The following is a 26,274-nucleotide window of genomic DNA, read 5'->3' on the forward strand; positions in this document are numbered from 1 at the left end:
CCTTATTAAAAGATATAATAGCAATAGCTATTATTAACTTAGGCTTAATTTATCTTTTAAATATTTTAGCTAACTTAATAATAAAAAAAAAGAAATTGCTAAAGTGATAATTAATTAATTAAAGTATGGCATTTAAATACTTTAAAGTTTTAAAATATTAATAATTAAATAATTTAATTAAGCGATTTAAGTATTTAAAATGTTTAAATATACTTACACTTAAATATTTGCACTTAATTCATTAAAGTAATGGCTATAGGGTATTTAGCCCCTTATAGCCTCTTAAAGGATAAGATATTTATGTTAATTAAGCGATTTAATTAACTAAGTAATGATTTAAAAGAAAAGCATGATTTTGAAGTATTTATATATATATATATAAAAGATTGTTAATATGGGAATAATATATATAGGCATTATGTATAGCATGCTTATGTAATAAGTATATTGTAAATAATGCATAAATTTAAAGATGCAAAGTTTAAATTAATCTTATTAATAGTAGCTGCTAGTTAATATTAGCTAGCTGCTAGCTAATAGTTATATGCCTTATGTATAAATTATTATAGCTAGCTTATAGCTAAACGGGGAAAGGCTGTAGCTTTGCTGCAACCTACCCTTTACATTATAGCCAAATTAATTATATACTCTATTTATCTATTACTAACTATATAGAAGCTAAATTAATAAAATTTAATATTTATTAATAAGCTTATTATTATATAATAATAATATAATATTAATTATATTTTTATATTAAAACTTTATATTAAAAACTTTATATATTTTAATTAATAATTTATTAAATAAGGATTTATTTTTTAATTAATTTAAATTTATAATTATTAATATATATCTTTTTATAATAAAATTAATTAATTTCTTTATTTAATAATATATTTTAAAAATTTAAAAAGATTTATATAGCTTTTTATATATTTATAATCTTTTTTTAATTTATTTTAAATTATTTAATTATTTAAAAAGTTAAAATAAATAAATATAATAAGTTTTAATTTTTATTAAATTAAATCTTTTTAAAAAATATTAATAAATAAATAATATAAAGAAATAAGGATATAATTATTATTAAAAGTTAATTTTCTTATTATAACTTCATTATTTTAAGTTATAATATAATATTATTAATAACTTTTAATTAATATAATTAATTTAAAATAAGCATTTAAAAGTAATTAATATTAATTAATATTAATAATTATTAAATATTTTATATTAAATAAATATTAAAGTTAATAAAAGTTAATAAATTAATTAAAAATATTTATTTAAGTAATTTCTTTAATTAAATAATAAATTATATTAATAATAATTATAATTATATTTAACTTATTTTATTAAAATTAAAATTAAAGTTAAATATATAAATATATATAAGTAAAATTATTTATTATTAATTAAAATTAATATTTTTTAATTTTTAAAAATAAATATAAAAATTAAAAAAGAAATTAAAGAAAAGAAATAAAATAATAAAGTAAAAAAATATAAAAAATATAAAAATTAATAAAAAAAGATATTTATATTTATATTAATATTTTCTTATATATCTTATTATTTATAATATTATATATTTTAATATGTATTTTATTATTTATTATATTATATATTTCTTTTATTTTTTTTATATTTTATATATATTTTATATAAATTAAAATTTTAATTTTAATATTTTATTAAATTATTTCTTTATTTCTTTATTTATTAAGTAAATAATTTAAAATTAAAAAAAATTTTATATATAAAAAGTAATTTTAAATATTAATATTAATAATAAATGCTTTAAATTATTATTTATTATATAAAAAATATAATTAAAAAACCTTTTTTTATAAATATAAAATTTAAAAGAATGGCTCTTGTGAGCTTTAAAGAAGCTATCCACACAATATATCGAAACATACATGCCAATACAATCAACTAACATTCATTACAGTCGGCATCGCCATACTGGCCGCTGTCTTCTTCCTCATCAATAAGCGTATCAAGGGCGGAGGAAAACCAAGGGCCACAACGGAGTCATTCGACTTCGAGCCACCCCCAAGGACCAACCCAAACCTCTCCAGGGCCGAGACGGCCGCCATGGCAGAACTCATGCGGATCGCCTACCGGGTTGAGAACGAAGGCGATGGTTCAAGGGTTTCCTATTATCCAGGTCAGCCTCCCATGGAAAAAATGAGGCCCGACTTCCCGAGCGGCCCCGGGGGCGTCGCTGCGGGTGCAGGCACGTTCATCACACCGTATGAAGAGAGCCAGGAAGCTGATAATGACGCGCTCGTGCAGTCGCTCGGCAGTGAGTCCGCTGCCCAGCTCGGGCTGAAGCACCCCGTGGGCCGATGGGTGCACATCCAGAGGCCAGGGGCCGTGGCGGAGAGGACGAGTGCTTATAATGTGCCCGACATGCCTGCCGCACCGGGTCTTCCAGATCGCTACTCGACGTCGAATTTGTACTCCGGGGCGGCTCGGTGAGGTCAGAAGGCTTAGTTGATTGGTTGCGTAGGTGCGTGGCAGCAGGCTCGGAAGGTGGCTTGGGCTGTGTGGGAAGAGGGGCTGAGCAGAATAAATAGCAGCCGCGACCGGTTGACGTCGACGGTGTCACATAGCGAGCTCTTAGCATCATTCACCCAGTTATTCTCAGAAAGCACAACTCATTTGTGGCGGGCTTTATCCTCGTATTACCAATATCCCACGTCAACAAATCCACTTCATTACTTATGTTTACATGAATCATCAATTCAAACCAAAAAATATTACTCTTCCAACGCAAAGAACCCCGGACTCGCAGGCAAAAAGTTTAATCAAGATACTTGTGCGTCAAATCATCACAACTCGTACTCCACCCTGTGGCGATTGCCCTGCTGAATCCGAGAGAACAACCCATCAGGTGGCGTGGCGAGCTGGGGCGAAACCCGAGGCATTGCTTCCCCAGACTGATGAAGTGTTTGGATCCCGCATCATTTATCTAGATTGGTTGGATCCCTAGGTAATATTGGCGGTAATGCATCTGGCGCCATCATTGGTCGTTCCAGCAGGCCCTTGGAAGACAAACTCCGGCGCTGTGGCTGGAGTGTTGAGGTTGAACCTGTAGACCCGACCAACAGTGTTCTCCGTGGCATATAGGTAGCCGTCACTGGTCGGATATATAGCGCCCCAATCTGCTTTACCACCCGTGCCTCCGTTCTCAGTATAATCTTGAACTATGGCCCACACGGGGGGGTCCGCTGTGGTCATAGTAAGAAGATATGACTTGTAGCCTGTGGCGCCTCCTACGCCGCTTTGCCCCGCGATGGTGTAGAGCTTGCCATTGCGATTGGGGGAACCAGTGGTAGGTCCCATAGCTGCCCAGTCATTGATAATCCAATGTTTTGCTTGGCCATTATTATTAGGGGTAGTCAGAATGTTCGTGGAGCCAGTAAGGACCGTTGCGCCGTAGTTCGAAGTACCAGCTTGACTGGTTCTCAAGTCGAGCTTTGCGTACCAGTTGGAGTTGTTCCACGAAACCCAGTAGTAACCATCGGGGTCAATGGTGCCACTGGTTATGGATGTTGTGTTCGCGACGGTCACACCAATTGCCCGGGACACATAATCGGAGCCGATACGAATGACTTGTCCGTTCGCATTGGATTTCTGCGCCACGGCATACAGATAGTCGTCCCCGGAGTGGTAAGCCATTGCGTTGGGGGCGTCAGTGAAAACAGGGTTCTTGACCGAGGTGGTAACTGCGTTGGCAACGAGGTTGAACTTGTAAAGTGTGTTGCTCTGCACTTCGAAAGCTTCTGGACCGCAGGCGAACTTTGGCAACGGGGTGGGAGTAGGAGAAGCGCTGTTTCCGTAAATTAGTGAAACTGGGAAGGTCTCCGGTTCTCAAGGAGTGCCCGACTTACGTCGACGAAGAGGAGCTGGAAGAACTAGTGGAGCTCGACGTAGAGGAGCTGGAAGAACTAGAGGAGCTTGACGTAGATGCGCTTGTAGATTCGGTGGTTGACGCTGTAGTAGATTTTAATGAGCTTGATGACGACGACGTAGAAGAGCTTGAAGGACTAGAAGAACTAGAGGAGCTGGAAGAGCTAGCAGGGGTGGTTGGCTCGGCAGTGGAAGATGAGCTGCTACTACTGCTGCTACTGGATGACAACGAGGCAGAAGAGCTACTGCTGCTTGACGTTGCGGGCTCAGACGAACTGCTGCTACTTGGCGATGTGGACTCAAAAGAGCTGCTGCTGGTATACGTTGTGGAAACAGAAGAACTACTACTGCTCAACGTTGAGGATTCAGAGCTTGAGGGGCCCGAAGTGGTGGTTTCTTCCACGAAACTTGTGGTAGAGGATGGGTACGAAGAGGAGCTTGTTTGGGCCTCGGATGATGAGCTGAGGCTTGATGACGATGATGCCTGGGTAAGGGAGCTTGTGGTAGAGGGAGACGTCTGAGAAGTTTGGTCGGCGGTGCTCGAGTCTGGGCTTGTGTATGAAGAAGATAGTGCCTCGGTTGTTTGGGAAAGGGGACTTGTGCTGGAACCTGTAGACGAGGGTAATGCTTCTGTTGTTTGAGGTGATGGGATTGTGGTGGATTCTGTGGACGAGGATACGGAGGCTTCAGATGTATGCTCTTTGGAGCTTGTAGTTATAGATATGGATGTTTCAGACGTCTGGCTTAGAGTGCTTGACTCTGAGCTTGAGTCTTCTGAGGAAGACAGTGCTTCTGTTGTTTGTGATAGGGGGCTTGTGGTAGAATCGGTTGACAAGGACATGGAGGTTTGTGATGTCTGCTCTGAACTTGGGCTTGTGTATATGGTGCTCGAGTGATCTGTGGATGATGTAGTGGGGCTCTCGGATGACGCCAGCGTGCTGGAGTCGAAGGTAGAGAACGAGGACGAGGACGACGTTTGGGCTGGGGAAAATAGAACCTGAGCTTGACTTCGGAATTGCTTGGGTTATAGAAGACGGACCTGTTTCAGAGGACGACACCGACGTCGACGAGGAGTGATCACTTGTAGACGTAGTCTCTTGCGACGTACTAGACTCCGTCGAAGAAGCACTTGTAGACGTGGTCTCGTGCGATGTACTGGACTCCGTCGACGAAGCACTTGTAGAGGTAGTCTCTTGCGACGTACTGGACTCCGTCGAAGAAGCACTTGTAGAGGTGGTCTCCTGTGACGTACTGGACTCCGTTGACGACGAGTGATCACTTGTCGACGTAGTCTCTTGCGACGTACTGGACTCCGTCGACGAAGCACTTGTAGAGGTGGTCTCTTGCGACGTACTGGACTCCGTTGACGACGAGTGATCACTTGTCGACGTAGTCTCTTGCGACGTACTGGACTCCGTCGATGAAGAGTGATCACTTGTAGACGTAGTCTCGTGCGAGGTGCTCGACTCCGTCGACGATGAAGCAATCTCGCTTGTAGATGAAGTTTCATGTGAGGTAGTCGTAACCTCACTGGAAGAAGCACTAGACGTCTCGCTGGACGACAGGCTCGTGGAAGAGGTGGCTCCGGCGGTAGACGAATGGCTTGAGGAAGAAACGGACTCCGAGCTGGTATGGGACTCACTTGATGACAGACTGGTGGAAAGGCTTGACGTACTTGAGACCCCAGAAGTCGTGAGAGACGCACTGCTGCTGCTGCTCAGGGAAGCACTGCTAGTACTGCTCAGGGAGGCACTGCTACTGCTGCTCAGGGAGGCACTGCTACTGCTGCTCAGGGAAGCACTGCTGCTGCTGCTGCTGAGGGAAGCACTGCTACTGCTGCTGAGAGACGCACTGCTGGTGGTTGGAGACACACTGATGCTGGTGGTCGGAGACACACTAATGCTGGTGGTGCTGGGGGATGTACTGATGCTGCTGGTAGGAGATGTACTAATGCTGCTGGTGGGAGACGCACTAATACTGCTGGTAGGAGACACGCTGCTGCTGCTGCTAGTTGGAGCTCGGGACGATGTCGACAATGATGGGGTGGAGCTGGCGGGTGTCGGTGTCCCCGTGCTGACCGAGCTTGTCGGAGACACACTGCTGCTGGTGGTGGCAGCCCCGGAAGATGTTGACACCAGCGACGTAGACACTGACGAGGACGGTACGAGCGAGGGCACGGAAGTGGTCGGCACAGACGTGGTCGGCACAGACGAGGACAGCGCAGAAGAGGACGATCCCAGCAGACCACTCGTCGATACGGTAGACACGAGCGATGGGGTCTGCTGAGAAGTCGTGGATACGGTGGACGCGAGCGACGATGTCTGTTGAGCACTCGTTGATACACTAGACGCAAGTGACGATGTCTGCTGAGCACTCGTAGACACAGAAGTTGGCAGCACCGGACCACCGCTTGAAGACTGGGAGGTAGCCACTCCCGTTGATGGGATGTTGCTAACACTGCTTGACTGGCTCTGGGGGCCCTGCGAAGTGCTGACTGACTGGCTGGATGCGCTTGATGTTGAGGGTGTTTCCTGAGATGGGCTAACCGACTGGCTGGATGGGCTTGGTGCCGGGGGAGTTGCCTCCGAAGCGCTAACTGATTGAGTGGACGGGCTGACAGACTGGCTGGTCGAACTCGATGCTGGCGGGGTTCCCTGGGATGGGCTTGCTGATGGAGTTCCTTGAGACGGGCTGACTGACTGGCCGGGCGAACTCGACTGGCTGGATGGACTCGACTGGCTTGGTGCACTCGATGCTGGCGAGGTTCCCTGGGTGCTGGGTGATTGAGAGCCCGCGACCGAAGTGCTGGCACCTCGGGAGGATGTTCCAGGAGCGCTCGACAGAGACTGGCCGCCAGGGCTGGACTGAACACCAGCAGATGACGTGGCTCCTGATGTCGGCAGGACGACGTTTGTGGAGCTTTGGATAATCGGTGAAGAAACCGAAGGGACTGAGATCGAAGAGCCCGCCCGGGTGGTTGCTGCTAGCGATGAGCTCTGTCCTGCAGACGTTGGGCTCTGCCCTCCTGATGACGGTGGGATGACCACGGGCGATGTGCCCGACTGGGACGAGACACCGCGCGAGCTTGTTGACTGCCCTGGTGGGAGGGAGGAGCTGAACGATGGCCCGACGACAGATTGGCTGGGCACGAAAGACGACGACGAGGGCGGCGACGATTGCGGAGGGCCTGCTGAGCTCGGGCCTGGGCTCGGGGGCTGAGAGCTTGGGTCTGGTATAAAACCAGACACACTGCTTGTCGGCTCCTGTGACCCGCTGTCCGACGAAGGACCTCCGGTCTCCGATGGCGAGGCGCTCGACTCGGAAGGGTTTGGAGTTGGCTCTGTACTCGTGGGCTCCTGGCCACCGTCGTTGGAGGACGTCGGGCCTTCACCTCCACTACTCGGAGGGAAGACAGGCGTGCTGGGCGAGCCGCTCTCTCCATCGCTGGAGAAGGTCGCCGCGTCAGAAGGCTGGGTCGCTGGGGGTACAGAGCTGTCGCTGCTGCCCCCTTCACCACTCATTGTTGACTGGTTTGGTCCCGATGACACGCCACTTGGCCCAGTCGGCTGGGGAGCTGTCGATCTCGGTGGCTCGCTCGACAACACGGTGGCTGACTGGGTGGTAGAGGAGCTCATCACGGGACGATCGAAAATCTTGACGCTGACAAGCACCGAGTAGGGGAAATACAAGCGCAGCTGCCGGGGCATGATGGCCCTCATGGCCCCTCGCAGGCGTCCGATACTGGCTGAAGGCTCCTGGAGGGAAAGACCATTGACCGTGATGTTCACAGATGATCCAGCTGGTTGGCTCAGAGGAACCTCGCCAGAGACGGACCTGTTTTCGGCATTGAGAACGAGCCAGTCGGCTGCTGGGAATTTCTCGATGGACTCGACCAGATCCTCGGGGGTCTTGAGCAGAGGTCTCAAATCGATTGTCAGTATATCTGCTTGGAAGATCTCAACCTTGGCCGCGTTGGTGAACATCTCGATCTTCGCCAGGATCGTGTACGTGAAGCCATTCGACCGAGACGTGGCAAGGATGGTTATGTTGAGTTCGTTCCCGTCATACCCAGCAGGCACTGTACCGATCAAGGCCGGCGGGGGAGTAGGGCTGAGCTTCACCCAGTCGACAGGCGGGCTGGTAGTGAACTTCACAGTATCGTCATCGCTTCGCAGATAATCCGTAAGATTGATCTGGAAGTCGCCCCCAATGACGACAGGCACTTTTATGTCTTTACCAGCCCCGATTTCGAGACTGAAGTCCTTGTTGTAGGAAGAGTCCAGGCTGGGGTTGAACGCAGTACCGGCGACAGCAACACTGGTGCCAGCTGGAAGGGTGAGCGGAACAATGCCGCCAATGGTCTTGCCGTTGGTCCCAAGGGAGACCCAGTTCGAGACAGGTAGTGTTGAGATGGACGTGAGGTAGTCACCTGGCGGGCTCAACAGAACCGCCCCAATATCAATTCCGAACTGGGCTCCCAGCGTGACGTTGAATTTCAGAACCTCGTTGCTCTGTACCTCCAGGTTGAAGATCTTGGAGTAAGTGGCAGCCTCACTTCCTGGTGTGGCGGCAGATGAAGCATTGACCGTGAGTCTCACGACCGTTCCGGCCACCAGGTCTGGCACTTTTCCACCGACAGTGCTTTTGGCGGGGTCGAAGCTGATCCAGCTTACCTGGGGAACGGTGGTGATGGCTGACAGTCGAACGGATGCGGGGAAGTACTTGGACGTGATGATCGTAAAGTTGTTCGATGCCACGACTGGCACCAGCACGCCGGTGTCGGGCTTGCTGCTGTCCTGGATATAAAGCTCGAGCTGGAAGGAATAATCAAGGCCTTGGGTGAATGAGGTAGCGAGAGCTGTGACTATGACCGAGCTGTTATCCAGAGTCCGTGGTACCGTGCCAGACAAGGTCTTCGGGCCTGGGTTGAAGTTGACCCAAGTAGAATTTGGATTGGTCTTTACAGAAGCGACGACGTCCTCGGACGCAAGAAGGTAAGGTACCAATTGCAACGATAACTGGCCACCCAAAACCAATGGAACCACTGGCACAGGCGCAATGACAAGGCCGAAGTATCGAACGTAGGTTCCTCCTTTCTGGGAATTAACATTGACAGTGATGAGCGTCCTTGGTTCTTTATACCCAGCAGGCACGCGCCCAGCAATGCGCTGAGTCGGGCGGGTGTATCCCAACCACGTCGAATTTGGCTCAGTGGCGATGGTCGCTGCGTCCGCTGAGCTTTCCAGGTATTTGCTCAGGTCGATCGAGAAGTCGTTGTCGGCTGTCACAGGCACTCGGACGACTGGCTCTATCCTTAGATTGAGTACGACCTCGTATGGTGCCCCTTGGGCGTTCGCGGCACGCATCCGGATTATAAGGGTAAACTGTGAGAGAACATCGGGAGCGTTGATGGACAAGTCCGAGCCTGAGAGAACTGCCCAGGAAACCTGTGGGTCTGTTGTTGCGGACAGAAAAGTGTCGGTAGGGGCCCTCAGGTACATTCTGAGGTTGATAATGAAGCTTCTACCGGCCGGTGAGGTTATATCGAGGGCAGGCGCTGGTGTGGGACCAATGATCGAGCCAGAACTCGTAGCCGTGGGGAATGTTGTGAAGTTGCCTTGGCCTGCTGTTCCTGTGCCCTGGCTTGATGCGCCCGTGCCCGTGCCCTGGCCTGCTGTGCCTGTACCCTGGCCTCCTGACCTTGTGCTCTGGCCTGGAAGAGTTGCGGTACCTTGCCTCCCCGTGGTGATGCCTCCACCACCACCGCCGCCGCCGCCGCCACCACCAGGCAAGTTGGAAGCACCACCTGGTGGTAAGTCTGTCCCAGAGCCTGGTCCAGGACCCAATGTAGGCTCTGGACCTGGGAGACCGGTAGGCTGTCTGTCAGAATGGTGAGCTTGTGGTTCGCTATAATCTTCCTGAGAATGAATGTACAAACCCATATGGAGGCAGAGGCCAGTAGTTAGTTGGTGCCCCCACAAGCACCAAATACTCGTAGGTGAATTCAAAGCAGTAAGATGGTTCAGCGGAGTCCACGAAATATTCCTGGATGGCCCGCTCCGAGTTGTCTCTAGTAGCGAGTTCAGCGCCTCTGTGCCTGCCCGTGACGAGCAGGCACCAGAGGGATAGCAGTAACCAGAAGGCCATGCTGCCTCCGAAGTTGTTTCAACGAGTGACTATAGAATTCAGTAACGATTGTGGAACGAAAGACAGTCAGATGATAGAATTTTGCAGATGACAGGGGACGAACACCTGTAGACAGCGGTCTCCATGGTTTTAAGCACAATGTGTATGTAGTTGCCACCAAGGTCCCCAGCGCGTCTGAATGGAATGAGAAAAGTGTTGATATCACCGCGACAAATTCGCCATGTCTCAATGCAGCTGGGTGTGGTTGTGAAAATACACGACGCCACCATTTCCGACTCTGAGTTCATGGGACTGGCCCCGCGTCAACAATCTAGTTACCAATGTGGTTGCGTGCATTACACTCCGCCTCACTAATATAGGCACCCATTGGAGCACTGAGAAGCCAGTCTTGAGTTCAAAGTGAAGCAGAAAGTGATGGTCAAAACTTGAAGAGTCGTGAAAGTGAAATTCATCACGGCATTACCAAGGCCCAATTATAGTGCGGACATATTCCGCGGTTGGCATCAGCCTACGACAATCGAGCCCTTGGAAAGTAGAACGTCGTAGCCAGATCACACATTCCAGGCACGTTCGTATCACGTGGACAATATTTCATTTCGTAAGTGGACGTCTTTTAAAATTTGTTACATGCCGTCCCTTGCCGCCAGCATCCCTTGGGCCTGGGCCCAGCGATGTTGTGGCTTGACCCTTCCGTTCCGACTTCCCCTAGAGCTCACCTTGATTCTGCGGGCTCGATCGACTGAGGGTGGTAAAACAGCTCTTCTGGGTCGTACATCTTCTTTATAAGCCTCAAGCGTTCCAGATTGTCTGCCCAATACAGGGTCTGTGCTGTGCCGCGGTCCAGCTGCGAGTCACTGTAGTTGATGTACATTCCATAGTCACCCTCCTGTAGTGTTGCAGTTGTGGCCTTAATCCAGTTCTGGAGGATGTCAATGCCGCTTGTTGGGTAATACGCATCGTCGTTGTCAGCGAAATGATAAAACTGGATGAGAAAAGTCTTGTCGCGATGCGCGTAAGCCGTGGCCGAGTTTGGGACAGCTGATACTGCAGAGTTGACGCCGCCGTGTATGTCCAGTTGCACGAACCAGCCGCTTGTGCTGAGGGCAACGGCATCCCTGTGCCAATAACGGACGAAACTGGCCAGTGAATCGCCACTGAGGTCCTTCAGCGTGAGACTTGTGGCATAGAAGCTGCCGTGCTCATTGGTGCTGGGAGTCAAACAATTTCTCTCGGCGTAGTGCTCCAGACCTTGGACCCACGTGCCTGGGTGCATCTTCAAAGTACCTCCCAGTTTTTCGAGCAATGGGCTCAAGATTCTGGATAAATTACTCGTGTTCCCGTAGTACACGCCGTCCAGGCCATGGTCTCCCACATCGTGTATCATCACTTGAATAGCCCGTAGTCAGTCATATTGTTCATCAGGAATGGTAGCTGTGACAGGAAACCTTGTAGTTGAGAAAATACCAGACAAACCACAGGGAAATATTGTGACACCACTTACATCGCATGTTCAGATCAGCAGGCATGTCCCGAGCAAACTCGACCAAAGCCGTGACCCCGTCCATCTTCTGACGTTCAGTACCCCAATCCAGCGACACTCTGAACGGAACCGAAACAGCGGGCGCCGCAAAGGTCGCAAGCTCGTACGAAGTGACGATTCCGAAGTTGGAGCCGGCACCCCGGAGCGCCCAGAACAGATCCGAGTTCTCCCTCTGGGAGCAGTGGACGTGCGTTCCGTTCGCGAGCACAACGTCGGCACCGACCATCCAGTCGAGGGTCAGCCCGTGGCTATGCGACGCCCATCCGTAGCCACCGTGCAAGATATGGCCGGACAGGCCGACAGCCGGGCAGCTCCCATGACTGATGGCCCGCCCGCCGTTGTCAAAGAGCTCACGGGCTACGTCTCCGAGACGGGCGCCGGCCCCGATGGTGGCGACGTGGTTGTTTGCATCGACAGAAATACTGTTCATGTGGGTCAGGTCCACGACCAGGTGGCCGTTTTCTCCTCCGAGTCCCAGAGACGTGTATGAATGACCACCGCTGCGGGCACTGACCTTCAGGGCAACTGCCATGCCACACTCAACCGCATCCTGGACATGCTTGACTGTTCGAGCATAGACCAGAAGAGCTGGTGTCGCCGGTAGCCGGAGGTTGTAGGCTGCAGTGTCTGTGGCCCAGGTAGGAGACTGAGCGGAGATGAAGGGGTCTGAGTGATCTTTAAGGTATGTAATGGCGAGCGCTGTCTTGGTCTCGATTGATGCCTGGGAAGGAAACGAATCGCTAGTAATTTCTGAACGGTCTTCGGTTGGGCCGTCTGTCGTCATCATGATTTGGGACATGTTGGTTGGGAGGATGCTTGCGAAGTAAGAGGATGACGAATATCGGGAGACTTAGAAATCTAGTAGCTCCGGGCGGCTGCAGGATCCTTGTATAGAATGGCATAAACCGACGAAGTTTGATTTGACTTGAGTGGTCTGTCTGGCGTTTTGTTTCTTCGAAACAAATTGGCACAAAAGATCATGTTTGGTTCCTAATTCACTGTGGTTCCCACGCCAGCCGGAGCCTGTATGAATTTGGCACAATAAATCAGGCACCCTTTGGAGCTACCAAATTTCAGGCAGCACCGGTGAGAATTTACTCTGTTCGGGGCAGGCACCTTTCTAGATAGTGCGATGTGTCATTATATGCCGTATTCTCCTACAAACACTCCTCGATACGTATTGCCCCTGTCAAAGAGCTAAAGAATATGTGGACTCATCATCGCATCAATCAACAGCACGGAGTATCATTACTTCCAATGGGCCGAAAGCTACTCGAAAGCACATTCCAGTTGTTTGCATACACTAAAGGCATCAGACCACATATGTCTAGATAGTACGTTTGTTGATTGCTGTTGCAGCTCGTTGAGGTCACCACCAGGTGGGTTGTCAACAGCCACCATTGACTCTAGAACAGACTAGGAACAAAGCCATGGGCAGCAATTCTCTGTTTTATGGGATTTGAAACTGAAGTCAAATTGATACTCGTCTGAGAAGCGGCCATGTTCTAAAATGCTGACGTAGAGATAATATACCATTGTCTTTCACCAAACTGGCGGACGGTATCACGGGGACCCTCTCAAAATTACTGTACATACATGTATAGAATCAGGTTTACGAAGACGACGGTGAAGATTTTACTGAGAACCATGGAGTCACATAAATTTCAGCATTTGGAACCTTACATTGCCCGTAGAAGCTACTTATTCCAACATCCCAACCCATGCAGGGCAGCCTGGTCTGCTCGGCAACACAACATTATAATGCATACATACAAGACGACCCGCCACCCAGGCATCAAGACTCAAGGCAATGACAATGATTCAATATCCATGTGCACCATATCCACCATTTTGGGTCGGGCACGCCCCGACTTTTGACCTTAATGATGACGATCACTACCACTACCAACAACGCCGAAACAAGACCCGCGCAACGCTCGTCCCGTGGGGAGACGACTGAGGGATAGCGGCTACTCATGGGACACAACGGGAGGGAAGGAAAAGAGACCACAGACCATCATGTAGTCTCCACAGCCATGGCGTCGTCATCCCCGTCTTGGTCAACGGTGAGTTCGAGCACACGCGCGTACTGCACGGTGAGCCGCTGTAACTCCCTGAACTTGCCTGTTCACGCACCAAGGTTAGCAAGTTGAACATATCATGTATTGGTGACATCATGCGCCAGGCGGTAGAGGGAAAAGTGCAGTGGAAAGTAGACTTACCCAGAATCATGACGACCCCCTTCAGCAGCTCCTTGCGATCCCATCCGCAGATTTCGTCCCCCTTTGGCAAACCAGCCGAAGCCTTCCTCCTTATCCTCCTCGTCCTTCAGGATCCCGCCCATCAGCCCGTTCAGCAGCTCCTCCACCTTGCCCCTGAGCGCCTCGGCCCCGATGCGCTTAGCGTACATGAACAGATACAGCCTGAACTCCTCTCTCGCGCCAAGCTGCAGGGCACCCGCGATGCGGTTCTCGAGATGCGCGATGCTGACGCTGCTCTCGAAGCCCTCGAAGCCCTCCTTCGACAGCAAGGTCTTGATGAGTCGCTGTAGCGTGTACGCGCGGCCCTTGAGTAGGAACTCTGTAGTCGTGTGCCGCTCCAGGAAGGGTATTATTCCCGACGACACGTTGACGCCCTCGTCCGTCTTTTCTTTTGGCTTAGACACGGGCCCGACGGCCGTGGACTGCAGGGCACTGACGGAGCTGTCGTTACTGTTCCAGTATTGAGAGCCCACCGCGAACCAGGACTCTGAAAGGCGTTGCCACGTGTACATCTCGCGAGCGTAGTAGAAACCATCGCCGTTGGTCAATGTCACGACAATATGACCTGTTGAATTGAGGTGTGCGGATGTGATCCCCGGCCCGGGTGTCGCAGCGTGTTGGTGTAGAGAGTGGATGGCGAGTTCGAGAACGGGACCCAGCGACACGGGTGGGTGCGGGGAACTCATGTTCTTGATGTTCCAGACATACGCCAATCCGCAGGCTGTGATGCATAGAAGCCAGTGGTTTCGACTCTCAAGAACGACAGGCTGTGACTCCAGGATCATGGCATTGATCAGGCGGCGACCCGCTGGTGTCCATGCGTACACGCTTCCGTCCTCGCAGGCTACCGACCAGAAGTGCTTGGTCCCAGTCACAAGCAGAACTGCTCGTGCCAGGAAGTCCTGCCACAATACGGCGCCTCTCTTGGAGGCAGTGACGTGCGAGGGGTCTCTTGCCTGCGCCGGATTCTTGGCCTCGAATATTATATTCTCGGGGACCTTGGCAGCTTCCTCCAGGTTGGTCTCGCCTTGTAGTACTCCCCTTTCCAATGGTCGCAGTATATGTGAACGTACTTTTGGAATCGCGAGTCTCACCTGGGAAACTGAGAGAGCGGGACTCATCACCGCAGGCCGCAGGAACTCGGGTGTTGGTACGACGCCGTGGTGTGGTGTTTGCAACGTAGCAGGCTCTACCCCGTCAATGCCATTGGCCATGATGGGCGTTGGGCCTGCTAATCGTTTCGGGGCATGTTCTTCATCTTCCTCCCCTTCGACTGCGACGGCTTTCCGCTTGTTACCCAGAAGCATGGCCGCGATGCCGCCCGGTGGTAAGCCATCAAACGGTTTCGTCAGGTCCATGATCGTTTGTGGTGTGTCGTCCCGTGCTGCAACTGTCTTGGATCCGATAAGCTGTGTTTGTGGTAATGAAGATGTGCCAGTGCCTGAGGAAGATATCAATAGTGGCGCAACTCGCTTCTTGCCGTCCTTCGTTATGGTGACGCGCGATTTGAGCTCCTTGATTCTCTCTGCAGTCTTGTCAGCCTCCACTGGCTTCTCCTTCTCCTTTTCCTTGGCGTTTTCTGCTGTGTCAGAATTCCCATTCGTAGACACACCGTTAGGTGCAGGTGGCGGCTCTCTGTTGGCTGGCTGGAAGTCACCCATCAGGGCACCCATTCTTGACTCGGCGCCTCGCAGCTCGCCGGCTTTGCTGTGATTCTCGAGTGCCAGACCATCCACATCTTCTGCGATGCCCATCGCCTTCCTTCCACCGCCATACTTTTGAAGAGCCTTGTCGTTCTCCTCTGCCGTTGCAACCCACCCGAGCTCGCCCGTATCGAACTTGACAGACACAATGCTGCCATCCAAACTGCACGCGAAGAGACTTTGACCATCGGGTGACCAAGAAAGATCCGATATCGACTTGGAGGCGAGGTCCTGCATAATCACCAGCGGCCGAGACGTATTCGTGTTCCATATGCTGAGAGTCCGGTCCTGCCCTGCCGAAGCAATGACCGTGACCAAGTTCCCACCTCCTTGGCCATTTGTTGAACCATCCGCGGCCGGTGGTTGGGTGTAAAACAAGCGTGGTGAGAACATGCAAACCTCAGTCGGGCCCTCATGGCCGATCAGGTTGATCTCACTGTCCCATCTCGTGCGCTCAATGATCGCTACCGAGCTAACAGGTCCATTCACAGCGTTCGCCGCGGCGATATGGTTGCCATCCGGGGACCAAGAGCATCTCCTGAAGTACGTCGTCAAGGGCGAGCTCTTAAAAGGCGAAGATATCGTCGTCTCCAAGACGAAGTTATTGATCATGTCGTGATGCGTCGCGTTTGGTCCCGGGGAGGTGAATCGGAAGATCTTGATTGTTCGGTCGTCGCTCGCAGTGGCGAAATACTTGTTGGCCGGGTCGAAGGTTATTCCCTTGACGTGGCTTTGGTGTACGGCCAGGGTCTTTAATTTCTCGAACGTGTGCCCTGACCATATCACCACCTTGGAATCCAACCCCACCGAGACCAGCAGGGAGTTGTCGTGGGACCAGGCAAGGTCCTGGACGTCGTTGTCATGGCCGACGAGGCGCTTGTATGTCTTCCAGTTCTCGACTGGTGGAGGTTCATTGGTACCTGTTCAGGCGCACACCAGATCAGCTAAGCTCCTAGCCCCAAACGAACGAGTTGTCCCGGACGCGCATACCAAACGTAGCCGCATGTGACGGAGGACTGGTGTCGAGGTGGTATATGCAGATGATCTTGTCGTCGGCGCCCGAGGCAAGGTAGCGACCGTTGGGGGAGAAGCGGACGGAGTGAATCGTGCCAAGGTGGTGGCTCATGTGGCAGAGCTGGCGCGGTTTGGAGTAGGAGAGGTCGTCGGACTGGTATATCGACTCGGTGGACCAGACTCGGACATGGCCATCTGCGCAGGGTCAGGACTCTGTCTCGGAAAGGAGGGGCGAGAGGGGAATTGGGCGCGCGCATACCACCGCCGGCCGTTGCAAGCCTCGAGCCGTCCGGGGAGACATGGCAGCTGTAAACCTCGAAGTCCTTCTGTTCGCCTGTCGCATCCAGCCAAAACGTCAGTATCCGGAGGAATGCACGCGTCTCTGTGTCTGAGTGTCCTCACCGCTATGGCTCAGCCAGGCAGGCTTGATAAGTTGCATTATTGGGGTGTTGCTAGGGCTTTGGGCGGTGATGGGTTTGCATTGTCAGACGCAGCGGGCAGAGACGTGATGTGATGTTGCAGGTCTGAAATCGCGATTGCGCCGCGCTTGGATCGCGACCCATGAAAGTTCCCAGGCTCCAAGCTTCTGCCTGCCCGCAACGTTTGGGGTAGGTGTAGCAGCTCCTAGCTGCCAGCGCCAACCTGGGAACCTTGGAACTTTAGGAGCTCCAGTGGAACCTTTGGAGCTTATTGGCTCAGCAGGGACCAGCTCCAGCGCCCGCCTGCAGCCCGCGGCTTGGAGCTTTGTGCTGAGCTTATCGTCCCTGCGCCGCTGGCTGGGTATAATTTGGACTACCTATGTAGATAAATATTCTGCTTTGGGCACCTGTGGCACAAAAGTTGATTGTCAAACATTATGCTCCAAAGGCCATCATAGATTATAACCACACCAATGATCACGGGAGTATGCTTCGTTGGCAGCTTACGACCGGGCAGGGCTAAAACCGCGGAGATTAGGTCTGACGAGCAGGTTGGCCTTTCACGGAACCTATATCAACTGCACTGTGTTCGGGAAACGGAAAGTCTCAGAGAATGGCTTCCATCAGATAGACAGCGCAGCTTCGCCGTGGTTCCATGAAATCTGCGAGTAAGGTATCCTATACACAAATGTGCTGCGGCAAAGTAAGAGAGTACACCCCCACCGGACGCGCTGCACCCAAATATTAGATACCAGAACCAGAACTGCCGTGTCCAACTAGCATGTGCTTTCACAAAGTCACAAAACCGAACCCAACGAGCAAACCAGGCGCGCAAAACAGACGGCAAATACAATGCCTCCACGCTCTGACCATGACCAAGAGAAAAGAGACCGGCTGCTAAAGCGGAGGGGAACAATATGTTGCATGTGTACGATGAACCATGGCGCAGTTGCCGACTATTTGGCAACGGCGGCCTTCTTGGTCTTGGGGGCTTTTGTCTTCTGTGTGGGCTGTCAGTTAGGGGGGCTTGACACCGTAGGAGACAACGCGTGTGGCTGGGCAGACATACTGTGTCGGTCTTCTTGGTGGTGGCCTTCTTGACCTTGGCCTCGGTCTTCTTGACAGCAGCCTTGACCTGCGCCACTTTGTCAGCATGTGATTAAATTTTCCAAGGCAACGTGATCTCAGATATGGAGAGGATAAACAGCAGCGCGGCACAACCAGGCCGCAGCGGGCGACGGGAGATCCGCCGGCGCGGCGGCATCCAACAGCGACGTACCTTCTTGACAACACTGCTCTCCTTCTTAGGGGCAGCAGTCTTCTTGGTGACACCCGTGGGCTTCGCGCCGGCCTTCTTGGTCGCAGGCTTCCTCTTGATAGTAGGGGCCGTGTCAACCTGCTGGAAGACGCGCGGTGTGGAGCTGCCAGTAGCAGATCGTGTGCCCTCTCGTGCCATTGCGAACTGATTTGAAATGAAGACCTGGCGCGGAGACGCGTTAGCAATGAGCCCCCGGCTACTCAACACGAGAAGGAAAGTAACAGGTAGGCGCACGCGGAATGCGCCCAGGGAGCGTGGCGGCGCGGTGCGACGGCCGGACGGCACAGAGCTGTGGCGCTGTGATGCGACTCAGATGCGACAGGCGCGGTCGCGCGTGCGGAGACGCTGTCCTGCAGAGCTTACCTGTGTGGGATTTGTTGGGGGATACGGGACAAAAATATGATGATTCGAAATGGGAATGCTTCGCGACAATGATTTCGAGCTTTGCGATGGGAGAACTAAATGGTGTGTTGTGGGAGGAGGAAAAAGATGGACAGGAGAGGAGGGGAGACGGACGGTTGCGATGCGGGTGTGCGGGTGCGGATGCGAAACGAGGGAAAACAACTCGACCCTTCTAAAGCTTGCCAAAATGGGGTTGGGCAGGAGCGGGTGACCGATTGGAGGGGGGTGGCCAGGCTCCTTGCTCTTCTGTTCTCCTGGGCACGCTCGTTCTCACCTCGTTGGGCTATCATGGCCCTGGCAACCAGCGGACGGCGAGTCACAAGCAGCACACCATCTACAGACGAGACTAATACAGCTGACGACTAATCAAACGGTCTAGTAACTGGGCCCTTGAACTCCTACTCTAGGTGGGTAATGACTACAACCTTGAGCGGGAAATGAACAAAACAATAATGTGCTGGCTGGGCGCGATCGCAACAGCTTTCTCGCCGCTGTCCATCACGGCCCCTATCTCTCTCCTGTTGTTTATTTCTCCCGTCTCTTCGTGTTCTACTTGTGTGTGTGGGTGGGTGTAAGTGCGGCTTTGTTTTCACCAGATTATCCGCTGCCATCAAATCCCGGATATTTTTGGCTGCGGCCCAGCCGTGCAATCCACCGACACAGACCGTGTCCCAGGTCAATTGGCAAGCTGGTCGACTGGTCCTCCGGGGTTCTCGTCTCCCATCCTTGCCCCTTCAAAGCGGGTTCCTCGAGCCCTGCGCGCGTCACGCCAGGCCTGCTTGCACTGCGACGTGTTTTTCTCCTCTCGCTTTTTTCTCCTTTGAGCATGCTGTCAACTGCCACTCATCGCCAGGCCTGGTCATCTTATCTTGTTCGCCGATTCTGTAGGACCCTGGAAGTGATGTGCCTCTGACGTGTCTGCCACGACGTCTCAACGGTCGCTTGGCCAACATGCTTGTTCTCCCAGTTTGGAAGCCAATCTGTTTACTCAACAGATCTAAATCTTGGAAAAAGATGTCGACCTTAGGATCACCGCCTCTCTGACATACAGCCACTGATATTCCATCCTTCGTTGGTTCTATTAATGAGCCGTCCCAACCCCGCTACGCCGGCATGGTAGCTAAGACAGTCCGTTTGAACTCGTGGCAGATGCTAGTAGACACAAATGAGCAAATATCCACCCATGCCATGCTTTCCATTAAGGTTATATTCGAGTTGTCGTTGAAAAATTGTACGTCGCATTCCGACAGTGACCACATTTGCGGTAATGTCGAGTCTGACCTGCGATTCCAAACATATCACCTAAGGGGCATTTTGCCCATATTCAGCAGGACACGCCGTGATTATGGCACAGGACAACCACCACTGCCAACCTTTTTAAATTCTACCTTATTTCTCAGCACTTCTTTTGCCTTTCTACACAATGCCCAATACCAGGACGATACCAGAAGATACGACAGAGGCCACTCTGTCTTAGGTACATCCGTCAAACCTGCATAATCAGAAGATCGATGTCACCAAGACCACAGATCGGGCTGGCGAAAGCTGTGTAATGGAGGGGCAAGGCTGCCTGCCTAAACTGCGAACTACCCAGCATATGCTAATAACAGCCGCCTACAACCCAGTCAAGCAGTAGCTTACAAGGGCCCGGCAGAGGAGCCAGACGGAGCAAGACCCTGATCAAGCCCACCCCCGTGAAGCGAGCGGATGCCCCTCCCCCTCTCCAACCTGGAAGGCCGTCTCTCTCCTCCCTTCGCCCGGCGGAATGCCATTCTCATTCGTCGGGCGAGCCACAAACGCATTGACGAAAAGAAAGAAAGAAAGAGCCGCCCGCTGACGCGCGGAACGATTCCCGCCCACGGGGGTTAACTCATGGACCCCGCGGCAATATGCAGACAGATAGGGCTGCCCTCTGTGCCGCCCTTGCCTAGCCACAGCGGTAAGTGGGTGCAACAGGCCGGAGGGCAGGCCCGGGCGATTGGCTGCGCTCGCCTCGCCGTCTGACGGAAGCGGCTTGCCGCCGGATAAGGCCCAGCCCCCGATTCGCCATTCGCGGGGGAGGGGCGGGCGAGACCTGAGGAACGCACTTGGGGGTTCTTATATATCAGGCAGCGGGGCCCAGCTGTTGTGGCCAAGGAGGAGGATTACACGATAGCATTGGCATTCTCATTTTCTTTGTGCATTCTATCAACTCAGCGCCTTCCCGTTCAAACGGACCAAAAAGGGACCGAAACACCTCAAAACCCCCCGGGGTATGATCCAATCCTGAACGCCGTACTTTTCCCGTGGGAAATTCGAAGAAGCCACGCCAACAGGTAAGGAAAACAAAACGCCAGGCCCAGGCAAGAGACGACCGTGACCCTTCCTAACTAGGGAAGTCGAGCCTCTGGCCGGGCGGCATGGGCACATTATACCAGTTCCTATCCTCAGTCCGCGCCTCGACCTGGATCACCTGCATCTCCCGCACCGCGCAGAACATCCCGCTCCGCCCCGTGCGGTTAACCAGCTCCCAGTCGTTGTCGCCAACATTCCATCTCTCCTCGACGAACGGCTCGCCCTCGCGCACTTCGCGGTACGGGTTGTTCCGGGGCAGGCCCGCGAAGTATGAAACGACACGGTGCGGGATGGGGAACAGCCTCTCCCACCGCCTGATTACCGACAGCCACGAGAGGGTCGACTCCTCGTAGGCCACGCGCACGTACGGGTTGACGAAAACCTCCTGCTCGTCCGCGTTGTCCTGGCGTGCCGCCGTCGAGACGTCGGCCAGGAACAGGCAGCACTCGCAAGCGTCGAAGAAAACCTCCGGTTCGTACCGGAACCGCACAGGCGCTTCGACCGGTTCCGGGCTGTCGGGTTTGATCTGGTGGGCGCCAATAGCCTGGAAGTCCGGGGTTGGCAGAGTCTCGTTCAGGTTCTGCACGTATTTGGCCTGCATGGCGACCATTCCACTCCAGCAAGAACTGACCGGGACCGCGTCGCTCTGTGCAATCATGGCTGCCCTTGACGTCCCGTTTCCTGCCGTTGTGAATATCGGGAAAATTGGCACGCCATTAGAGTACCCCTCCGCATCCCTCTGGGCGTACAGGTCATAGAACAGGAACGGGTTTTTGTAGTCGAGAGCACATGCAGACAGGTACTGGGAGCGACCGTCGGGGCCCAGGTTCGTGTTGAACAGCAGCTGCATCGCATCGATGGGGTGGAACGCAACGTCGTTCAGGAACAGTACCTTGTCGAACTCGACCACGCCGGACTCCTCCTTAGTGAACCTATCTAGCGGCCTTAGCGCGCGGTTCCGTATCTCGGACAGGTACGACAGCCTCTTCATCCGCTCAGTGCCGTCGACCAAGGTGATGTTTTCGAAGCCCGTCAGCGGCACGTGTGCCTCGAACACGATCTCGTGCGCGCATGGCACCTTGCTCTTGAACTCCTGCAGCGCCTCCTCGCCGCCTGGGCTGTCATTCTCGTAGATGCTCAGGAAGGTGTGCTCGGGTCCCAGCATCTGTATAAGCTCCAGCACTGTCTCTCCCCAGCGCCCTCCTGCAAGGTGCCCTCCCTTGTCGTATAAGCTAACGGATATAAATATCTTCTCGTGGAACGGGTTCGCACAGCCGGGTCGGGCTTCGGGGTCCTGGCATCGTGCCTGCAGCTCGCTGTAGTGTGGAGGTAGTCGTGTGTAGGAGGGCGCCAGGATCGGGGTTGCGACGAATAGTACGACGACGACGATAATGAGGATCTTCAGGGTCGCGAGCAGCGACTGCAAGGGGTGCCGGAGGACGTGGCGTCGGAAGACGCGTGGCCGTGATCGCAGCCATTTCTTCAAGCGCTGGGGCACTCGCCGGGGCGAGCTAGGGGTCTTTAGGAGGATCTCGTCGAAGGCATCGTCGCTCGACTTGCCATCGAAGGAGGTGTCCTCGAGGAAAGCAATGCGCTCCTCGTCCGATGGCCTGGGGCTCATGACGGCGGGGCGCTGGCGCCGCGAGAAGGGCAATCGGTCCACGATGGGGACTCAATACTCAATTGAGTGACTCGATGTTGGGATCGGAAAGGATAATTAGATGGAAGGGGTTGTTGTTGAAGAAACACCACCACTGTTACGACGCCAGGGACGAAACAAAAGTAGCGCACCGAAGAAGGAGCCGGACTACGAGAATGGACAGAAAAGGAGGGCAGGCCGTGACAGACACGGACGGAAGCCGTAAGTAGTGTTTCGGCGGCGGTGTTGGTCCCAAGGATCCCCCATGTGGATTCGACGACGATGCTGATTGCACAGCTGCACGGGGCAGAAATTGGTGGTCCCAGATTTAATGTGCAATGTTAGGCACTCCAGGCCGGGCTGGGCTTGAGCTGGCTGGGCTGGGGGGCTCAAGGCCCACCCCGGACCTGCATGTGGCTGCTGGCATGTGCATCCGCAGCACGCATACGGTAACGGTTCTGACGGTACGGTGAACGGGTGGACTGGAAGGCTGTCCCAGAGGTTGGATGGGTGGGTCCGGCAGTGCATGCACCCAACTCCCTGCCGCCTCGCGGGATGACGCGCAAGCCGCAGTACGGTTACAGTTTCGCAGTTTCGCGGGATGGTGGACGCCCTTGCGCACTTCCTTCACATGCCGAGCCCCGACGGCCGTGGGCCGGTTGGTGGTGATCTGGTACACATTTTAAACTCCTGAATCCTGCTGGCCGCTCCTCAGCCCCCTTTGCAACACGTCAGACTGTCACGGAGCTCTAAAAGAGGCATTGATGAGACAGGCTACACCGAAGATGTGCACAACAGTTGACCGTCCGACGTCTCACCCTTCAACGTCGTCGGCTGATATGTTGACGGCCACCGGAAGTTTGACTGACGGTGCAAGCTCGCATCTTTGTTCTCCTCTGACGGTAACCACGCCAAGGCTCGCCCAGACTGTCAGAGCAATTCAGATTTGACACTTAAACGGTCGATCCACGCCAGGAGCTGCTTAGTGAGCCTACTGACGCACGAACGTTCACAGACGTTAGACGATTAGTAGTAACATCATACCCGACTTCCGGTGCGTCTCTTGGCAGCTTGAAACGCGTGACCGGATCTTAGCCGTCACTCACAAACATCAATGATGTCTTCCAAGCCTGCTTCTGACCACACTTCATGAGTGCCTTGCGCCCTGCCTTCCACATTGACCAAGCTAGAAAGCCTTAGCTGCCCAGGTATGCAAACCGCAAGCTCGGTGCGGGAACCGGTCTGATTGTGTCTGCTTCGTCCAATGCAACCCAAGTTTTGCATTTCAGGCAACACGACAGTAATCACCGCCCCCTCAATTTGAACAATAGTTCGTCTATAGCAAATCAGCCCTGCCCGTCACGCACACACTTCATCTGCTTGCCTCGCACAACGAGTGACCTGTCTTCCTGAAACTTGCTTCACCTTTGCCCGCCCGACGTACATCCCCCATCTGCGCTGAGCCCCAACGCGCACATATTCGTAGGAGCATTCCGTCGTTGCGCATGTTGCACATCCATACTTATTGTCAGGCAGGAAACTTGACTGTGAATCCGGAACTGATTAACACAAATGCGATGCGCACAAACACAAACGGTCATGCAAACTTACCCGACAATGTGGCCAGTACATCGCGGCTTACGTCTTCTTCCTCATCTCCTCCTCAACTTGGTCGATCACCTCTGACTCCTTGGACTTCCATCCGGATTCCCTCAGGTTGTGGAGCTCTTCTGCCAATGCTTTGATGCAGCTTGGAGTATCTTCCTTTTTGATGAGGCTTTCAATGTTCTCGAAGCAGGCACGCATCTTTTTCCCTTCGCACATGCGGCCAGTGATTTTGAGGAGCTGGTACACAGCGACGAATTCATCCCTTTCCATCATGGGTTTCCACTTGTCGCGGATATAGATGTGAACGTGATAGCCCTGGAAAACGCCGGACTTAGCAAGCTCGCCTATGAAACGCGGGAGGCCAAACGCGAAGTCCTCGGCACTGAGCTTGCTGCTTCCAATCTTGCCCGTCGCCCATGTCCTCTTACATTTTCCCAAGTACCAGCTCGTCACGGGCCCAGGGGCGTTGGTGCTGTCGCCACCCTCAGCTTTCACCTTGGCCCATTTCTTGCTCATCATTAGCTCCCGGATATGAGGTGTGGCACGATCCTGGACGTGCTTGGCCAGTTTAGCCAAAACTTTGGCACGAGTAGTATCACGGCAGGCCGTGAAATAAATCACATCAAGAACTTGGCGAAATATTTTCGTGTCTTCGCCATCCTGCAAGACAACTGCCAAGACTTCGTTTGCAACCTGATGGAAGTCCGTGGTGATCCTGTCGAGTGCCGCCGTGACTTTTGAGGAGATGGCCTTAGGATCAAGCAGATCCTTTGAGAAATGACGAACTTCACCGAGCTCCTCACTTGCCGTAATGTCGCTCGTGTTCACAGCATGGCAGGACGACTCGGCCTCGTTCGGTGCGATTTCGGGGCGTTGGCCTCGGACCAGGTCTCTCACGAAAGCCTTTAGGTCATCCGCAATTTTCACGACTGCATCGTCTCCAACCCCTTCTGCGGCCAATTTATCACGGATACTGTCCCAGATCTGGGCTTTCTCCAGCTCGTGGCAACTCTCCATCTTGCAGTTGCAAGAATTGGCCGAGGTGTCAGGCATTGTCATGGCGAGGTTGGGATGGCGAGATTCGCTCGCAGCAGAAGCTGCTGCCGCCAGTCCTCTCGCGGCTCCAAGTTCTCTTTTGAAAAAGCCCCAGTGCTCAATCATGGACTCGGCCCACTCGCATAAGTTCTGTGCCCTTTCTTGGCCGTCCATGTTTTTATCGGCAAGTATCAGCCTGAGTTGCTGCGTAAAACAAGACAGCTTTTCCGCAAGCCGTTCAAAAGGGTTGTTGATGGCATTTAAAGCCGAGTCCCGTTGCTTGTCGTTAAGCCTCCAGGTTGTCTTGTCGTTGATTCCGTAATACCCACAGGTATTGCGCAAATTGAAGAGATATGCGGCCAAGAGACTCAGGCCAGGGTGCTTGGTTGGGTCAAACTCGAAGGAGTCGGAATCGTGTGGACGCAATACCCTGTTCATTTTCCGTAGGGAGGTACGAAGAGCTCTGCTCTGCCGGCTAAGGTTCTCGAGTTTGGGGGATGGATTTGAGATCGCTCTTGAGCCCTGAGCAGCGCGACATGCAGACTTTGAGCAAGTTTTCCTCGTTCCGAGGGGCCATGGCGCCGTTTCGAGCTCGCGTCGAGACGCACAATGGTGGGTTGGAAGTCAGTTGCCGATGTCATCAACAGGACGTTCTCGCTGTCCGCGGCACTGTTAGCATGGAAGCAACTCACCTCGAGCTCAATGAGACAAGGACCGGACGCGTTGAATGCTTATTTACCTTGGATTCCATGGTCCGCACGGTGAATTGCAGCTCTCCAGAGCGTCAAGACGCGACGCGACTGCGGTGAGAGGGTAGGAATGATGGAGGTTGACCTTTGTTCTGGGTTGGCAAGTACCTGCTCAGGGAAGGGTCATTGCGGGCAGGTACCCATGCACCAAGGAAGCCTGAATGGAAGGAAAGCTCCGACG

The 26,274-nt window shown here is 52.1% G+C and overlaps 7 protein-coding genes across 7 annotated transcripts; 1 reads left to right on the forward strand and 6 right to left on the reverse strand.

Moving 5' to 3' along the window:
* Positions 1-472: 472 nt before the first annotated feature.
* Positions 473-2,490, forward strand: INS49_010012 (uncharacterized protein; the record flags this gene model as incomplete). The annotated part of the gene is made up of 2 exons (XM_043170738.1): positions 473-479; positions 1,958-2,490. The coding sequence occupies 2 exons, from the start codon at positions 473-475 to the stop codon at positions 2,488-2,490; spliced, it is 540 nt and encodes a 179-aa protein (XP_043025303.1).
* Positions 2,491-3,000: 510 nt separating this feature from the next.
* INS49_010013 (uncharacterized protein) lies at positions 3,001-10,071 on the reverse strand (the record flags this gene model as incomplete). Its single annotated transcript, XM_043170739.1, has 10 exons — positions 3,001-3,844; positions 3,964-4,061; positions 4,662-4,905; positions 5,033-5,165; positions 5,231-5,415; positions 5,567-5,652; positions 5,959-6,245; positions 6,543-7,139; positions 7,175-9,804; positions 9,863-10,071. 10 exons carry the CDS (start codon positions 10,069-10,071, stop codon positions 3,001-3,003), a joined length of 5,313 nt encoding a protein of 1,770 aa, XP_043025304.1.
* Positions 10,072-10,783: 712 nt separating this feature from the next.
* On the reverse strand, positions 10,784-12,410 carry INS49_010014 (uncharacterized protein; the record flags this gene model as incomplete). The annotated part of the gene is made up of 2 exons (XM_043170740.1): positions 10,784-11,457; positions 11,573-12,410. 2 exons carry the CDS (start codon positions 12,408-12,410, stop codon positions 10,784-10,786), a joined length of 1,512 nt encoding a protein of 503 aa, XP_043025305.1.
* Positions 12,411-13,628: 1,218 nt separating this feature from the next.
* INS49_010015 (uncharacterized protein) lies at positions 13,629-17,028 on the reverse strand (the record flags this gene model as incomplete). Its single annotated transcript, XM_043170741.1, has 6 exons — positions 13,629-13,735; positions 13,850-14,894; positions 14,967-16,495; positions 16,566-16,784; positions 16,849-16,923; positions 16,992-17,028. The coding sequence occupies 6 exons, from the start codon at positions 17,026-17,028 to the stop codon at positions 13,629-13,631; spliced, it is 3,012 nt and encodes a 1,003-aa protein (XP_043025306.1).
* A 936-nt stretch (positions 17,029-17,964) lies between these two features.
* On the reverse strand, positions 17,965-18,464 carry INS49_010016 (uncharacterized protein; the record flags this gene model as incomplete). The annotated part of the gene is made up of 3 exons (XM_043170742.1): positions 17,965-18,009; positions 18,078-18,143; positions 18,288-18,464. The coding sequence occupies 3 exons, from the start codon at positions 18,462-18,464 to the stop codon at positions 17,965-17,967; spliced, it is 288 nt and encodes a 95-aa protein (XP_043025307.1).
* Positions 18,465-21,093: 2,629 nt separating this feature from the next.
* On the reverse strand, positions 21,094-22,683 carry INS49_010017 (uncharacterized protein; the record flags this gene model as incomplete). Its single annotated transcript, XM_043170743.1, has 1 exon — positions 21,094-22,683. One exon carries the CDS (start codon positions 22,681-22,683, stop codon positions 21,094-21,096), a length of 1,590 nt encoding a protein of 529 aa, XP_043025308.1.
* Positions 22,684-24,339: 1,656 nt separating this feature from the next.
* Positions 24,340-25,782, reverse strand: INS49_010018 (uncharacterized protein; the record flags this gene model as incomplete). Its single annotated transcript, XM_043170744.1, has 1 exon — positions 24,340-25,782. One exon carries the CDS (start codon positions 25,780-25,782, stop codon positions 24,340-24,342), a length of 1,443 nt encoding a protein of 480 aa, XP_043025309.1.
* Positions 25,783-26,274: the final 492 nt, after the last annotated feature.

Source organism: Diaporthe citri (genome assembly GCF_014595645.1).
Source record: "Diaporthe citri strain NFHF-8-4 chromosome Unknown scaffold_4, whole genome shotgun sequence".
NCBI classification, from domain to species: domain Eukaryota; kingdom Fungi; phylum Ascomycota; class Sordariomycetes; order Diaporthales; family Diaporthaceae; genus Diaporthe; species Diaporthe citri.